Source organism: Myodes glareolus, chromosome 1 (genome assembly GCF_982192425.1).
Source record: "Myodes glareolus chromosome 1, mMyoGla1.1, whole genome shotgun sequence".
NCBI classification, from domain to species: domain Eukaryota; kingdom Metazoa; phylum Chordata; class Mammalia; order Rodentia; family Cricetidae; genus Myodes; species Myodes glareolus.
In genome coordinates, this window is record NC_142026.1 from 112,089,560 (window position 1) to 112,108,330 (window position 18,771).

The 18,771-nt window shown below is 38.7% G+C and overlaps 1 protein-coding gene across 5 annotated transcripts in view; it reads left to right on the forward strand.

The window, feature by feature from the left end:
* Eya4 (EYA transcriptional coactivator and phosphatase 4) overlaps positions 1-18,771 on the forward strand; it is a 253,869-nt gene that overhangs the window by 174,141 nt on the left and 60,957 nt on the right. For all 5 annotated transcript variants that reach the window (XM_085689272.2, XM_048425350.3, XM_085689250.2 and 2 more), the window contains exon 4: positions 11,988-12,112. In XM_085689272.2, the coding sequence (XP_085545398.2) occupies positions 11,988-12,112 (125 nt within the window). The remainder of the gene's footprint in view (positions 1-11,987; positions 12,113-18,771) is intronic.

The window sequence follows — 18,771 nt, forward strand, 5'->3', positions numbered from 1 at the left end:
CAGTTCCAGGAGATCCAGCCCTCTCTTCTCTCCTCCTTGGTACTGCATAGAGGTGGTGAAAATACATACATGCAAGCAAAACACTCATATGCATGAATCAAAAATAAATATTTTTTTTTAAACCTTGTAATGTGGAGCAGTGGGATAAGATGAAAAAACTATGTCTAGCTAAATAAGTCCAATATTGGTTGTGGGAATTTTGTTTGTTTATCCAGCAAATGTTAATTCAGCTCTAGCCCAATTCAAGCTTTTGAAGATAGAGCAATGAACAAGAGTCCCTGTTCTCATGGAGTATGCATTGCAGAGAGAAGGAGGAAGAGAGTGAGAGGGGAGACATAAAGTGTGTCAGGGTAAAAGCTGCCATAGAGCAGAATAAAATAGCGTGAGGAGATGATTGGCATCCATTATGTGATAGAACTGCTCTTCTAAATAAAGATGGCAGGAAGGAAATCTTTGGACAGGGGACATCTGTGCATAATAGAGGGTATACGGGAAGCCCATGTTTCAGGAAAAAGAAAAGATATCAGGTTTAACTTGGGGGTGCATTGGGCATGTTTGGAGAAAAGTAAGTATTTTGGGGGAGAGGTGGAAAGGACTTGGAATTCTGGGAGTAGGGGGATCACTTAGAGGATGAAGTCAAAGAATTAGAATATTAGGTGTTTTGTCATGAGTAAGAAAAAGGAATTTGGGAATGGCTCTAAGAGAAACGGGAAGACTTAATGGTGAAAATGGGAAACCTGGTTTAGTGGAATTGGCTGGTGCCGTAATTATCACAGTAAAATTGGTTCTTCCAAGGCAACTGTGGCTCTGGGAGAGAAAGTTAAAACATCACCCTTTGTTCCTTCTCTGAGTAGACTAGAACTAGCCAAGCATGGAAACAAGGCAAGGAAGTGGCAAGCTTGGAAGAAATGCTATACGATTTGGAAGTAGATGGTCACCGATTTGTAATGGTTTAACTGGAGATGATTTCTTGACTTTCTAATGGTGTAAAAGCATGCCCCCTGTACAGCCATGGTTTCAGTTTCAGCATAATAATCAGTGAATTACAGAAGATATTCAACAGTTAAGATAAGCTTCCTCTCACTTGATTTTGAATACCTATAAACTCTAAGAACATTCTCCTCACATGTAAGGTAGGCTAATTCAAGTTAGCATATTCATTAATTATATGTATTTAATGCATTTTCACTTAATGTATTTAAAAATATAAAGTGAACATACTAAAATATAAACCCATTGTAAATCTAAGAGAGTTGGCAATAACACCTCCCAGTCGATGTTAATAAGTAGATAATTTGGTTTGTAATTAGCACTACTATTTGTGTAGAAATATTCTAGCTTACATTTTCTGACCATCCCTCACTCTTCTAGTTAGCTAGTTGATGAAATACGTACACGTGTGTTCTCTCCTTTGTCACTGACAAGTTTCCACAGATTGTTGAGGTCTGTGTCCTTAAAATGAAAGGCAAGGTGGCATATTATTGTAAATGAAGACTGACGTCATATTTGTCGTGTCAAGTTTCCAGACTATTCAATGATTTAAACATAAAACTCCTTGTGTTCCCCTTCGATGCTTGTGCTTAGGACACATCTGAATGTCTGCGATATTAAAATGCTTTTGCGTGCAGAGATGCTTGAGCCCATGATCCAAGGTTTCTCTCATCCTACATTTTACATGCTTATTTCAAAATTTTTTAAAATATTTGTATCTTATATGGAAAAGTTACAAAGTCATCTTATTTTAGAAAATAATTGAAAATTAAAACTTGGGAGGTAGGAGATCATAAGATCAGGGTGTTCTCAGGAATACTGTGAGTTCAAGGCTCAACTCCTACAGCCTGGGCTACAAGAATGCACATAAATCTCACAAATTATTCATTGCATTTGCTTATTCGTATTATTTTGCCAAGACCTTCATCTTCAGAGAAGAGCACAGCATTTTATTCTGCACCCAGTGTTTGCAAACTGTCAATCATCTCCTAAGGGATCTTAACAAATGGACACAGGCAAGAGTGCTTCCCACCTGGAAAGAGACCACTCTGTAATGGAACCCTAGCACATGCATTATCTTCCCTTCTCCCTACCCTTGCGATCACACCGCAAATTAAAAGGTCTCCCAGGCCCAGCCTGCCTCCCAGCTGCCAGCCCCTGGTAGACACGAGGGAGCCAGTAGGGACCAGGTGGAGCAGTGTTGAGTTGCACTAAACACACAGTACAAGGAGATTGGCCATAACTTCCCAATTGAATATTTATATCAGCCCCGTTTCTCATCTTGCTCTTTGGCACTGACCACACTGCTGAGCTACTGCGATTTCAAGGGCGCTGCATTGTGTGGAAGCTGCTCCGCGAACTATTACGCCAGATGAGAAATGGGCCACAGGGTCCTATTGCTGAGATGGCTTGTTGACCTTTTTTTCCCCCATGGAGACTATCCTGTTACAGTGTCCTAAGGAAGGGGCAAAGGGGGGTGGGGACATTTCCTGACATCATCTGGCACTGCTGTTCTGTGAACTGTATACAAACGCCATGACTGTTTTTAGTAGGACGGAAATTACCTGCAGTTTCGTTAAAGACGGCCCAGCACTCTGCGTCGCTTATTGCTGCATTTCCATCCTTTACTCAAAGGTTTTATTTTTGTTTGCTCAGGTCAGACACTTATCACAGGGCTCTCTCATCACATTTCACATTCTGATTCCCGGTGGCAGGTGCTAACTTCCTAGCTCAAAGTGAATGGGTTGAGTAACCTCATAAAGATACAAAATGTCTTGCCCGAGAGAGGAAGGGAGTAGAGAATGCCTGTCGAAGGGAGAGGCTCAGTGTTATTTAGTAAGCCTTGTAAACCTGAGAAGTTATTTGGAAGACCATCTACACGCACCCATTAACTTTTTCAAGGTAGTGACCATGAACTTAACCTCACGTTCCACTTTCCCAGTTAGTATTGATGGAGCACCTTCCGAGTGTGTCTTTTATTATCAGTTTTACTTAAGAATAACTCACTGTTTTTTTTATTTTTTTTTACTTTTAAGATTTTGAGAGTTTTATATGCAAATATATAAAAAATACTGTATTTACATCATTCCACCCATTCATTTTCCCATCCAACTACTGCTGTGCCCCCTTTCTGAAATTCAAGACCTCTCCTTTATTGTTATTGGGGTGTGTGTGTGTGTGTGTGTGTGTGTGTGTTGAGAACAGACCACTGGAGATTGGAAACCCTATCAGGAAGCTTGTTCCTGATTCTCCCTCTCTCCGCAGTCATTGATTGCCTGTAGCTCTTCATCTAGGAATGGAGTTTGTGAAATTTCCCCCATCTACATTGTCATTATTGTTTCTTTATATGACAGAAAAAAATTGTCCACCACTGGATTTCTTGTGAATTGTTGACTCCAAAATTGAATTCTTAGATGGTTAAGAGTAAATCATCAGAGGGCAATGGTCTTGAGACTGCCGCTTAGTTTCCCTAAACAGAGAGCATTGAAGGAGAACTCCCTCATCTTGTTGTGATGACAGTGTAAGAAAGGAAGGGTGCAGTGAGCATTCTAATACAGATTTTAACAGTGTGTGCATAGATTTCTGGCTTATTTAGGAGGAAAAAAACTAGAACACATAGACCTAATGTCAGAACTAGTATTACTTCAGTGCCTTCTCCCCAGAGGAGAAAAATCTGGTGATGAACTTCTCATTCTGTCTTCAAGAAGTGCAAGAAGTGTCCTGATGTTGGATTGCTAGTCCCCTTTATTGACATCACACTGAGCAAGACCATGGGGGTGTAGCACTAAATACAAGAGGAGTGAAGTGCAGAATAGGGATTTAGCAGGAAAGAATGAAACTGTAGGTTTAGCCCCATGTGGGGGTCACCGTTCCATGCCACCCACCTCCCACGAGTTCCATATTGTCCTAGGGGTTAAAACACAAGATGCACACACACAGATACAAAGTTCCAGTCATCCTCAAGAAGAGAATGCCCAATTTATTCAACTTAATCCAGGGTTAAATACTTTTGGCCCCAGTAAAGAAAAACTCCTCCCACCCAGAGGGGGCTCGGGAAACTGGCATCTGTGGGAGCTTCTCCCCAGGCAGGTGGTCGAGGGTTCAAGGCAATGTCAGACAGGTTAGATGGGCCTTGGCGCCTTGAGTTTCTTTCAGGCAGGTTGAGAAATTACCATTTTAAAGTAAAATAGACCCCTCAGGCTAATGTACCAGGCTGTAGCAGAAGCAAGGACAGAACTTAGCAGGAAGCTTAGCTGGTAAGCATAAACATTACTTGCATCCTGTGTTTTGACCTCAAGGAAAAGGGAGAACAGGGCCTCACAGCCCCACACCATGTTTTGTTTTGTTTTTTGTTTGTTTGTTTGTTTTTGAGGAAGGCTTTAAAGCTTTCCTTTTAGGAGACAAATGGCAAATGCTTGGGGAATGATGGGTAAGTCACGGAGCTCTGCACCATCTGCTTGGACAGGCAGAGTGACTTCCTGGACCCTGTTGCAGCTGAAGTTAAGGTTATCAGGTAAAAGAACCACTCATATAGACTCCAGATGATAGTCCAAAGGGAGAGCCACCCAAACTTTACCATTTGGGGGATGGCAGTTGCACATCTACACAAACTGTATATCTACAGGTGACTAATAGCATCTTCCTTCCTGGAAGATGAAGCTTGCCATGACCTAAGGAGGCTGAAAGAAGGGAAATGCTCAATCAGACAAGGGAAAGTCATTTTATCATAACTTCTTGATAGTAAAAGGACTGTTTTAGGAAGGAAGATTTAGTCTGACTTGTGTCAAAGGGAATGTTTTCTTCCAGACCTGAAGTCCCAAGTAAAATATGGAAACAACACTTTCTAATATTGTACATTATCTGAAAATGAAATAGATTTTCTATTAAGTGAATGATTTTCTTAAGTATAAGCCTTGAGAGCGAGAGCAGGTGTGTGCTGTCAACACTGACGACATGACTACGAGAAGACACTTTCTAAGTATGCACCCCACTAAACTAAATGTCCCTTATGAGGGCAAGTTTAGTTATCACCAGTGGATATTTAATCTTCACATTAAATTATATTGGATCTACTTATCAATTTCAGTTTGAGCCTAAGATCCCATGACCAGTAAATGACAGAGGTGAGGTTTAATGCTTAGGTTAGAGTTAACGGTGCCAGATCTTAACTCTACAGTCAGCCACAAGCAAAATATGGCATTTTCCATTGAAGGACATGGGTTGTCCCTTCAGAGAGAGAAATTCAGTTATTTAATAGGCAACTATCTTCATTCTGTGCATTACACTAATGCTTTGCTTTTGCTTATTCAACACTCCAGTACTGAAAAGGTTTATCCTATGTAACGTTTGCTCCTTCTGGCAAAGCGTCTCCCTAGCCCAAGAGTTGATATATTTCTTGGTGGTAATAGATGGCATTGAATGTTTTGATTGTGGCCCATGGCTTCACCCCACTACTTGCTAGAGGAAAACAATTTCCTGCTTCATTAACCATGGTTTGTAACCGATCTTATGGAAATTTGACTCCCGCACCATTCAAATAACACTTGAAGGATCTGGGGCAGTTTCGTTCTTTTCTTTGTTTTCTAGTGAAGGGAATCTTCGGAGAACCAAGATTTAGACCTGCTCCCATTAGTTTGAAGTATTGGCTCACAGTTGTTGAAGTAGAGGTGGAGAACTCAGGTTTTATCTGAATAATTTGTTTGAGTTCAAGGTAAGAAAGAGGCAGAGAGAGAGACAGAGACAGAGAGACAGAGAGAAAGAGTGTGTTCCAGGCCTCAAGTGGAGGATTGTGAGCCCTGAAAAATGGGGGCTGTAAAAGTATCGAGAGAAGAGTATGTCCCTGCGTTTATTTGCTTTGGCTACAGGGAGTGAGATCATTCTGACAAATGAGTCCTACACAGTGAATGTTCAAGTTGGCCTTGAGACAGTTGTAAAGGTGCTGGAGAATAGTAAAGCTCCCCATGGTTTGCACTTCTGATCCTTCTCACCAAAGATCAGGAGGTGAGGACCTCCCAGAGTTCCACAGATCACTCAGTTCTGACCATGTTTGGACAAATGAGTTAGTGAAGGTCTTCTCCTGGGGCTGTCTGTCCACCAGTTCAGTAGCACAGGTACTAAGTGGTAGAGAGGTGTCACTTTGGCGAGCAGAGAACCTGTCTCAGGGCCACAGCATTGGCAAGAACTTCTAGATGACGTTCAGAAATATGTTGGCTGAAGGTGACCTGGTGGTGTTGCCAGGTGATGTTTTCTTAGGCCTGTGCCTTTTCAGAAAACAAGAGCCAATACTCAACGCAATGTGCTCTACTGTTTTCCCGGACATCAGCTGACCAAGTGGTTTATTAGTTTGTTTTCATTTGCAATTTATTTTGCATCCGTGTAGAAGCATTCTCTTTCCTCTCCTTTCCTTCTTCCTTGTCTCCCTCCCTATCCCTGCTCCATCTCTTTCTCTCTAACACACACATACATACACATTTGGGGAAATCTCAAGTTTTATATGTGCACGTGTTGTATGTGTATAACACCCCCCCCCACATTCATGTGAAGATTCAACACACATTCACATCATAGAACTAATCCTACCCTTGTATTGGTAGCCTAAAAGCTCCTTGTTGTCCTAGAACTGTACCTAGAACAGAGATACCCAAGCAGAGTTCTGTAAACTACACCGAATCTGACTTCAAGTAGCTTCAGTCACTTGATCTGCTTGTTCTTTGCTATTGCTGTGCTAGTCTCCATACATTATCATGGCTAGAGACTCTGTGTCAGCATCACAGAGGTGGAGTGGAGCAGAGCACTGAACAGAAAGCAGCCGCTGCTCTCCTGGAGCCTTGTACTGCAGTCAGATGAGAAGCATCTTCTTCCTGCTTTTCAGCTAGGGAGAATAGACATTTATGTTATATAGTAAGCATATACAATACCATAATAACAATATAGTTGCATAATATCAATAAAATTGATATTATGAGCAAAGCAGACACTAATCCCATATCTTCATACGCTTCCATCCATTGGTTGGCCAGAGTGCAGTTTGTCTAAGGAAACAATGAGAAGTTGGGATCTCGAACCTTGTCCCTGTAATGTCCATTTCTTACAAAGAGCAGCAGCTGTTGTGACAGCGTTGTGGAGTTCAGGACACTTTTGCATTTCTTGGGTCCTGAACAGCTGATGGAGGGACTCTATAAATAACCGGGCCCTGACTCATCACCAGGCTCAGCAAAGAGTGAATCACGGTGTCTGAGTTGGAATTGATTCTACAGTACACAGAGTTAAGCTTTGCCCTTCCCTGGGTTCGAAGAGGACAGACCCTTCAGAATGTTCACATCAAATTCCGTCAGTGCTACAAGCAAAGACTAGAGGAAAGAATCATGAAGCTAGTCCCTAATCTTGAATTCTCTCATTTCTTCTCTTTAATGACCACTTCAGGTTAAGACTAAGTTCAGTTACATAAATTGCCCAGACAGATTCTGATGTTTAAAAGCCCAATGACCTAATGGTCATTAAAAGATAGAAATAGACATCCTAAGAGATAGTCACCTTTAAACGTAATGTACAGTGTTAGATGGGGAAAAATAGATGTTTGTGTTGGCTTTGGTAACTTTCAAAAGAATATTCTATTACTATTGAACTTTCAAAGTATCTGGTTTGACAATCAAATGCCTTACCAAAGAGATATTACAGGAAGGTATTTCTAGACTCATGGTAATAATATTATATTTCTGTTTGGTAAAGACTCCTTTAATTGTAGGACATTTTAACCCATTAAAACAAATATGACCGAGAAGCTACACTGTAAATTTCCAGATAGCTGCATTTTCATTTCCTGGGGATTGGACTGCAACCCACTACGGTTGTATTTATTTCACAGGCTAATTTTTGTTGTTCTGCAGAAGCACCATGTTTTGATGCAAGGTTCCCCTAAATTTAAAACCTTCCTTTTCATTTAAACAGAAAGGGGGAGGTGATGCAGGATTTCCCTCTGTATGCTGTTAATATCATTGATTGATAAAGGGACTTCTTTGGGCCCTTAGCAGAGCTATAGGGGAACAGAGCTAGGTGGGGAAAACTAAATGGAATGCTGGGAGAAACAGGGCAGAGTCAGAGAGAAGCCTTGTAGCCCCGCAGCAGCCGGTCAGAACTTTGCCCTTTAAGCTGCTGTCAGGTAGCAATACACAGATTAATAAAAATTAATATGGGTTAAATTAATATGTAAGAGTTATCCAATAAGAAGCTAGAGCTAATGGGTCAAGCAGTGATTTAAGTAATACAATTTCTGTGTGATTATTTCGGTTCTAGTCAGCCAGGATGAACAACATGTTTTGTTTTCTGCCCACTCCTTTCTGATGTGTTTGATCCATCCTTCCATTCCTGGGTGATTTTCCTGGCTTACCCATCTTTTACATGGTCCAAACTGGCTAGGAGCCCCCATACTACTTTGACTCATTAGTAATACCACTGACTAGAATCCTCTCTTGGGGTTCCTTATTTGAGACAATCAAAATTCAGCAGGAAATATCAGAAAAAAAAATGTTGACTCTTTTAAGTTTACATTGCCTGCCCCATAAATGGACTGTTAATATTCTAAATTTTAAATTCCAAGGTGGAGCCTCTGCCTTCTCATGTAGAAAAGCCTCTGTTTGTACTGAGAACCAGTGAAGGCAACTAGTAGAAATCAGAGTCCGTGATGGTTGCTTTGTAAGTGGGAGGATCCACATCTCCAGCCTCAAGCTCAGTGATTGGCTGAAGGACTCACGTAATTTAGATATGCTGACTGATTGACAGCTACGGTTTTTTTACTGTGAAAGGATACAAGTGAGAATCAGGAGATGATAAAAGACCCCATGAACACAGCATCTGTTTGCCTGATAGAGAAGTCATCTCTGTTACTTCTAAGATGTCTGTTTTAAGCCTCCTTCAATGTTTCTCATGCTATTGGCCACGTATATACCACAAGCATCTGTCTGGAGTTTTATCTCTAATTAGGGCAGAGCCAAAGAATTAATTTTAAGTTGCTTTCTCTCAGTAGAGTACTACGGAAGATGACCACATACACAAACAATATTGCCCTAGATGGAGGCTATCTAAGTCTTTTTTTTTCCTTCTTTATTTATTAAAAATTTCCACCTCCTCCCTGCCTCCCTTTTCCCTTCCCCTCCCCACCTCTACCTCCCTTTCTAGTCCTAACTATCTAAGTCTTGTGTGCTGGTTCTACTGCCTAGACCATACACGGGTCTGCTTCTAGATAATGCACTTTTCCTCCACTAGGGGTCAGATTTCCCAGAGTCCTCTGATTCAGATTTCTGAAGCATAAGGAAGCTCTATGAACTCTAAAGCACTGTATTCATTTTCTTTGTTAATGTTTCCCCAAACACCAACCCTTTCTGTTACATAGTGGTTAAGGCAAGGATATGATCATTCAGAACCTTCTAGGGACAAGCTGAACTCTAACTGTACTATGAGCAGCTCAACTTCCAGCTCCCTTGATGACCCACCGTCTTGATAGCTCAGTGTCTGAACTATGAACTAATCGAAAATGAAGATGCCTTTTGCTTTTATTTACTTCTAGCAAAGTCCTTGTAGCTTTGACTTTGGGAAATTTGCCCAGTAGATTTCGAATTTCTCTACAAAAACAAAAGTAATAACTGATGTAGATATGCATTAAAGAGGATTCCCCCTTGAACTTCTGAACATCGTTTAGCTTTCTATCTTTATTTCTTCTTATTATTTTCTTTTCTGTTGCATGAACACAGTGCTAGGGTAGAAAACACACGTCCGTTTCCTTGTGCGGAAAGAATTCAGTATTTCTTCTTGAAATATGGTGCAAGCTGCTCAGGTTTTCAGGAATGGTTTTTCTTCAGATGAAGGAAAACTCCTTGGTCTAGGTTACCAAGAATGTATGACATGAATGGATGGGGAATAGTATCCAGTACATCTTTGAAACCATGAACTTAGTGTCCGTTAATATATTGCATTGCCTAGGTCTCCAGATGTTAAAGCTATCTTGCCCTTCCAAGATAAACCACACTCGTCCTACTACAGCTTCCTTTTCCATTCTGGTTTCTATTTGATAGTAGCCTAACTTCTTGGCTGTGTTTGGGATAAGTCTGGATCCATGATGTTCTTCTCGAAACTGGCTTTGTCTGGTTCTGAGTGGGGATAATGCTCCTCTCCTATAGCAGAAAAACAAGAATCCCCTCCTACTCCCAGCTGACAGAATTTGCATAATATTATTTTTCTTAAAGTGTTTGTTAGCATTCATTAGTGGAATAGCTCCAGAGTTGTCTTTTTGTTTCAATTTTTAAAGCATACATTTTGTGTGTGACATGCCTGTGTGGTGTCCATGTATGTTCAGTAGGGAGGGTGTGTTCACGTGCATGAAGGTGGGTCTGCTTGTGTGACACAAACACACAAAGTGCAGGGGACAACTCTGGGTGATTTGGGGAATGACTCTTGACTTCATTCTCGGGACAGGCTATCTTCTTGAACCTTGAGCTCACTAATTTAGTTAATTAACTGGCCAGTACCTTTGGGGAGTGTATATCTTCACTCCCAGGCTTTGGCATTGCAGGCATGGCTTTCCTTGCTCAACCTTCACAGAGGTGCTGGGGATTTGAACACAGTTCTTTATACGTTCCAAGCAGGCATTTTCCTGTCTAACCTTTTATTTTTTCAGTTTCATCCCTGGAATTTCTTTAATTGATCATTGGTTTGGGGATTTACTACATTTTTATTGGGCCAGGTTTGACCTGTTTCAAGAAATTCACCAGTTTTGTCCATCCTTAAGTTCTTTGGCTTGGTGTTTCTATTTCCCCATTCTTTGAATACCACCATTGTCTCTAATGATCTTCTGGAATCAAAAATCATTTATATTGATCATGCAACCTTTTATTTCAAAAATTTCTTTCCTTTATTGTTTTCTCCTACTGGCATCTCCTTATTTTCCAGGTTTTAGTGTCTTGGGTGGAAATTTAGGTCATGGATTTTTAAGCCCCTCCATTATTTCTTACTAAATCACTATATTTATATACCACATGCTTTGAATTGATGTATTTTCACATTTATAGTGTCATATACATTGTTTCTTGCATTTCTTTTTTAATTATTCTTTGACTGACACTAGGAAGTATATGCTTAGAAGTATAACATTTAATTCGAAAAGGTTGGGGTTTCAAAGATCATACTGTTATTCTTTTCTGAATGACTGTATTACGGTTGGATTACCATATTCTGTAAGATTTACATTTAAAGTCCTGCTGGTATTTATCTTGTAGACCAGCATAGTCCTTTTAACAGTGTTCCATATATAATTGAGAAGAACTTATTTCTATAGTTACTGTTAAGTCCTATAAAGTTAAGTCACATTGGTAATAAAATACTTTTAAGGTATTTGTGGGTCTTACTTAAAATGTTGACCATTGTGAAATCACATCTAGGAGTTTCAGTCATGTTCATGGAGTTGCCTCTTTCTTCCTTTAATTTTATTAGAAACTGTTCATCCTTTCAGGATCTCAGATTTATTGAGTGTATTTCTGGCCACATTGTCGGAAGCCAAAACATGTCTAGCTCTCCTCTTGCTGAGTGGGTGTTAGAAGTGTTATAGATCTGGTTGTCAGCCTCAGGTTTGTTTCTAAGCTACTTGGATCAATAAGGTCTCTAGAATTTTCTCTGCTTTTTAATTCAGATTATGTATGGCTACTGATTACAAGTTACGGGAGTTAAGCATTTTCTCCATCCTCTGTGTTGGTACCAGAGGTGATTATTTCAGGAAGCCATCAGTGCCAACATGGACGGTCGTGATTGGAGTCTGCTCATTTCTTTGCATCATTACATGGAACATGTGTGTAGGATTTTGCACAGAAAAGTAAATCATGCAGCCGCACTGTGGAATCTAATTCTGTTCTCAGTGTACTGTCACTGACATGCATGAGCAATCAAAGATTTGAAGGGAAAAATATTTGCTGAAATTTTAGTTTGATCTCTGTTGCCTCCTATTCCAACAGGTCTATGGAAATGCAAGACCTAGCGAGTCCCCATGCCTTGGTAGGAGGCAGTGATACACATGGGGGCTCTAAACTAGATAAGTCCAGTCTCAGCAGCACGTCAGTCACAACAAATGGGACAGGAGGTAAGTGTCATCCCAAAGATGCCCAAACTCACATCTAAGTGTTTGCTTTAAGTTTATATGTCAGGGGTTGTTAATAAATAACTGTCCTACTATTGATGCCATAATCAAAATTGTATCCAAGGGTTATCCAACTAGTGTATGATTAAGTGTTCTACTTATCTTAAACATTGAATCCTTTATCTATAGCTGGGAGACTAGATTTTTCTGAGAAACATTTTGAAAAAGATTTCTAAAGGTTACCTTTTTTGTATTTGTAAATATTCCACAGAATTTAAAAATTGTGAATAAAAGATATCACATATGTATGTTTGCATAAATTTGCAATTGAATATTTTTGTTTTAGTTTAAATTTTAAATAAAAAATGTTACCCTAACATTTTTCATTAAAATGGTGCTTCTTGCAATTGACTTAAGATGCAATAAAATATTTATATCTGCTGCATTTTCAAAAATAATAATAATACTATGATACCTAGCACTTACATGAAAGAAAATTGCATATTTTCCAGATATTATTTTCATTTTATTAAATCATGATTATGATACAACCTATGGCAACAATAAGTAGTTATTTGAAATATTGTCTTTTATTAATTTTAATGCATTCAACTTGTCAGAATAAATGATCCAGCTGTGTAAAAATATGTATAGTTAGAGCTATTACAGATTATATACACAAAAGCAATATGAAAGTTTTTCATATGTTATTCACTATCACGCTGAATTTTGTGGATTCAGCCTAGGAACCAAAGTTAGATTCATGCAAAATCTATTTTCCTTAGAAAACTACTCATACCGCCAGATATCAGCATTTGCCACATCATATTTTCTTTTACATTTTCAATAATTCTGTGAGGTTGATATACCCTTCCCAATTAATCTGAAGTCCATGGTTTTCTTTGTGCAGTTGTGTGCATTGCAACCTACCCTGCATTTAATGATGTGTTACACCAAACCCTTTGTAGATTAACACTTCCTTTGTTTATTTGTCTCTAAATATGCATCTATAATTTCAGCTAATCCATGGATATGGGATTGCAAGTACATAGGGATATTTAGTTATAACCGCTGGAGCAAGAACATTTACCTTTAAAGTCAAAGCTGATCACAGATAATAAGATTGAAAACGTCAGCACCCTGAAAGAAGACCTGGGAGTTTCATGACTCACACATGTGTTTCAGAGCACCAGTGCAGATCTGATACACTAGAACATAGCAGGCACACAGCGCAGTTAGTCTCGCTAACTTGGAAAGTGGTGCCAGCATTGAAGATGACTCAAGTTCACTCAGCAGACCTTCAGACAATGAACTCTTATACTGTTCCTGTTCTCAGGGGACAACATGACTGTTTTAAACACAGCAGACTGGCTGCTGAGTTGCAACACCCCCTCTTCCGCAACAAGTATGAGAGCCGATGGTACACTGCATGTGTTTGGGTGTGTGGATTTGACCTCTGGTTTGCTGTCTGCTGCTGCCTCTATGTTTGCCCCTCTTTTCTACATTCCATATTCAGAAGCAAAAGTGAAAAGTAAACAAGCCGTGTAACTGTTCATGGTTGTCTGTAGTTTCCTTGTTACTTATTAATCTTTCTTGCTTAGATCAGTAGGGTTTTCCTCCTATTTTCATAATTCTGCACCAATGGTGATCATATTGACTCAGCTAATGACCAGTTTCTTACATGGTTCATTCAGTGTAATAAAATCATGTTAATCAGAGCAGTCAAAGCCAAGGAACATTAATAGAAACCTAATTACCTAATGACCCATTTATTTCCACATTTTAAATTCTTAATACTGCAGTTGGGTTTCTGCTAGTTTATATTCTTTGAAAAATAATCCAAAGAATCTAAAATAATTAGCAGTTACTATCATACCATTCTAAAAGTTACCAGTAATAAAAGCTGTGTAAATAAAATTGTTAGCCTGACACAGTGGAATATGCCTATAATTCCAACTGCTCTGAAAGATGAAGTAGAAAACTCATGAGTTTAAGTCCAGGCAAAGTAAAACCCCACGTCAACTAATAAATTGAATAAACAAATAAATAATAAGATTACAAATTAAGTCTGTTCATATGTTCCAATCCATTGATATTGATGGCATTTATGCATACAAGTAAAAATTCTCCAAGAACAGTGGTTCTCAACCTGTGAGTCATGAACCCTTTGGGTTGAATGTAAGATATCTCGCATATCACATATTTACGTTATAATTGATAGCACTAGCAAAATTACAGTTAGGAAGTAGCAACAAAATAATTTTATGTTTGGGAGTCACTACAACATGACGAACTGTCTTAAAGCGCTACAACACTAGGAAACGTAACGACCACTGTTCTAGAATAAATACTAATATGTAATCAAAAGTTAAAAGTTAAAAGAAAACCATCACACTTCTGTATTGCCTGACAGCTTAGGATTTAAATGAAAGCATAGTTCCCATCCAGGAATTAGAATAGACACAGTTTGGCTGGACATTGCTCTACTTCAGATTAAATTAAAATATATGACAAATAAGAAAAGACCATTTTAATCTGTTCATCCTTTATATTTTCATAGTTTGAATCATAAATATTTTCCATTTTCATGCTTGAAATATACTTTTCATGCTTAAAAAACTGTTGCCAGAGTGTAGTTATTCTTGATTATTTTTGGTCAGGAGCCAGCTAGAAATGTTCTTCCACGATGGTAGGTCAGACATTCATTCTATTCCAGCAATTCATGGCCTCTGTTTAGAAGCAATGGGCAGTATGTAAATGAACATGGTCCAGTTCCAGCAAAAGTGTGTTTATACACCATGAAATTTAAATTCCACATGCTTCTCTTGCATTACAAATATGTTGTGTTCCAAAAATATTCTGAATTTGTCATTTTTTTAAAGTAGTACAATGTAAAATTCATTTCATGGCTCACCGATATTTGTTCTAGAATGATAGTAATGCAATCACATGTGATGCAGTGCTACCATGACGAATTCCTGCAAAGAATGTTTCATCGTGTCCATGTCCTCTCACCCAGAAACATCTTTCTAAATGTAAAGTGGCACATTTCCTGGTTTCTAATGTCATGCTCAGGAAGATGTGTAACAGAAACACAGTGAATCTAGACCATAGCAGCTGTCTGTGTGACCTTGAACAAGTTCCTCATTCTTCCCAAGTTTTAGTTCCATTATGTTATGTTAAAGGAAAATTGTATCCCTGCTGGCAGGTATTTTTGTTATAGATAGCATACATAACATGGTTGGCAATAAATACCAATGTAGTTTTATTTCAGTAGATAATTCTATAATAATTAGATATTAGTTTTTAAGGAAACTGAAAATATGCATTGTATGAAAATAATATATATCTTGTAATTTCTCAGAATGTACAATTGTTTAAACTGAGCCAAAGAAAGCAATTCTATATAATCAATATGCTAAGACTACATTGATACCATTATTGAGTGTTATTAGTAATAGCTAATGATGTAAACTTGGTGGCATACTGATAGGAAAATTTTAACAAATTTTAATGACTTACTAGCAGTTCTTTATAAAGCAAGCTAAATATTTCCTGTTGTGATCTCTCTTGTTGGGGATAAAATATTTTTTAAGATTTGTTATTATTATTTTTTTAGTTCTGTGTACTCGCACGCGCGCGCGCGCGCGTGTGTGTGTGTGTGTGTATGTGTGTGTGTGTGTGTGTGTGTGTGTGTGTGTATGCGTGCATGTGTGTGTGCTCCTGGAGCATGATTTACAGATGTTGATAAGGGTGATAGGAACTGATCTCAGGTCTCTGCCTTTGCTATTGGTGAACCATTTCTCTGGCCCCACATTATTTTTTAATTAATTAATTAATTTATTTATTTAAAATTTCCACCTCCTCCCCTCCTCCCATTTCCTTTCCATGCCCCCCTCCCCCTCTCTCTCCAGTCCTAAGAGCAGTCACGGTTCTCTGCCTTGTGGAAAGTCCACTGTCCTCCCCACTCCATCCAGTTCTAGGAAGGTGAGCATCCAAACAAACCAGGCTCCCACAAAGCCAGTCCATGCAGTAGAATCAAAACCCAGTGCCATTGTCCTTGGCTTCGCAGTCAGCCCTCATTTTCAGCCACATTCAGAGAGTCCAGTTTGATCACAGGCTCCATCAGTCCCAGTTCAGCTGGCCTTGGTGAGCTCCCATTAGATCAGTCACATTGTCTCAGTGGGTGAACACACCCTTCGTGGTCCTAACTTCCTTGCTCATATTTTCCCTTCTTCTGCTCCTCATTTGGACCTTAGGATCTCAGTCTAGTGCTCCAGTGTGGGTCTCTGTCTCTATCTCCATCCATCGCCGGATGAAGGTTCTATGGTGATATGCAAGATATTCATCAGTGTGGCTGTAGGATAAAGCCAGTTCAGGCACCCTCTCCTCTGCTGCCCAAGGAACAAGCTGGGGACATCTCCTTGGACACCTAGGAACCCCTCTAGACTCAAGTCTTTTAATAATGGTTTTACAATTAGATTTAGCTCATTTGATAAATTTATTATCACAAAATAAAAAGAAAAGCTAAAATCTAATGTCTCTCTCCTGCTTTCCCTTACCATTAAAACACATTTTAATTACATAGATTTTTATATAAGTTGAAGCATCACCTCAAAACTCTGCCTCTTTGTTAGTGTCACTTACGTGTGTCACAATATTTCTTAAAGTGATTTAAGATGTTATATCACTTTAGTTACTATTATATCAATCTATGTGTAGGTTTATGCTTAAACCCGCATTTTCATCTCATAATTTTATCATATGTAAAAGCCAATGAAATGTAAAGTGTAGGAGCCAGTTTTGGTACTGTGGTACCTACAGTCCTAACACTCAGGATACTAAGGTGGGCAGAGAAGGAAGGTTGATGGGAGGGCTTCACACATAAATCATGGTGAGGCTTTGTGGGCTGTATAGACACGTGATTATTTCAACTCCACTGTTATTACACAGATGCAATAGCAGTAGCTAAATTATTAAGCCTGTCTGTGTTTAAATAAAGTTGACTTAAAACCGGTGGGATACAGATTTCCCATCATGAAAGATTCTTCCATACCTTTATAATCATTCCCAGGCAACAAAAATGAACAGACCACAAGGCAGATTTAGCATGTCTATTGATATGTTGTAGACCAAACAATTATTTATAGGCATTTGAGAACCTTCTTTCTGATCCAAGTAATTCCTGATTTGAATTTTAGAAATAGTGTCAGGAACCTTGACTCACTACATGTCATATACAAAAGTATCTGATGGGAGTGCTAACTGCAATGTCAAACACAGTGAATTTTTATTTTCTCACTTAATTGAATCATATCAAGTCCTATTATATCCTTGCTCGGTAGTAGAAAATGAGAAACCAGTGCCCTAAATGATGTGCTACTGACCATTCAGGCACCAAAGCACACAGCAAAGAGAAAAGACATGAAAATGACCAAGAATGTCATGGTGTATCCAAGCTGAGTGTGCAACCAGAGTGAGTGAAGATTTCACTTATCATGGAGCTTAAGAATTCTTGAAAGAAGAGATCTGGGGAATTAAAAACAAGACATTGTTGTCAGTTGCATTTTTTGAATTTGCAGTTGATATATCAAAGAATCTTCCAGAACTTTCAACATGTAGACAACTAACTCTCACACAGCAAATTTGTTTCTGGATGTCATTTATTTGGAAAAAGAATCCCCCGTACTACTAAAATCTACTCCTTTGTATTCTATAACTGTACCTTTTTTATATATTCTTGGAGAATGATAGCCTTAAATTGACTTCATTAAATTTGTACACAAAATTAAATATTAATTGGGCAATTAGGAAGAGAGGACACTAACAGGCCCTTCTACATTTTTAAGTGGATATATATTGCTCCAGACAAAGATAAATGATGTTCTATGGTGATTATTAAAACTGGAAGGTGATGCCAGCTTCCGAGTAGTGTTATAAATTCGAACAATCTTGATAGATCTCTTCTTACTCGGCTGTGAGTCTGACTGATCTTTCATGGCTGACCGAACTCTCCAGCCCATGGCTCTCTCCTTGAAATTCTTTCCAGAATCTGTCATACGTCAGAGAAAGAGATAAAGGAAGAACATGAAGTTGGGTGGGGAAGAAAGGGACAAGGATGGGGAGGAGTTGTGTGGGGAGAAGAAAAACGTGACCAAAATGTACTGTTTGTGTAATTGCTATGGTCATGAAAGAGGTGTGTGGAGTTACATACATAACAGTTTGAGCACAGATTTTTGAAAATGAAATGCAAACTGTATTATTGGCCCACCTTCCAAGGATATAGGCATGAGAATGTGACCTATGAGCATCAGCTTTATGTTTGGATATTTAAATAATTTTCTTTCTAAAATGGTGCCCTGTATTGCCTTCAAGCCTAAATTCTAAAGATAATTCAAGAGGACAAGATCCATTTTGATTTAAAAAACGAGATGGGAGTGAGGATGAAATTAGAGGAGTGATATGAAAATCTAGAAGCTATAAATGACTGCTGACACTCGTCACACATGATCTGGACATAGTCGGTATATAGCAATTATTTGAATAGCTAAAATATTAAAAAGCTAGTTATATATATAATTTTAAGAGGTTAGTCATTTTTATATAGTTTTGTAGAAAGCTAATCATATATATACATATATAGTTTTATATGATATGCATGC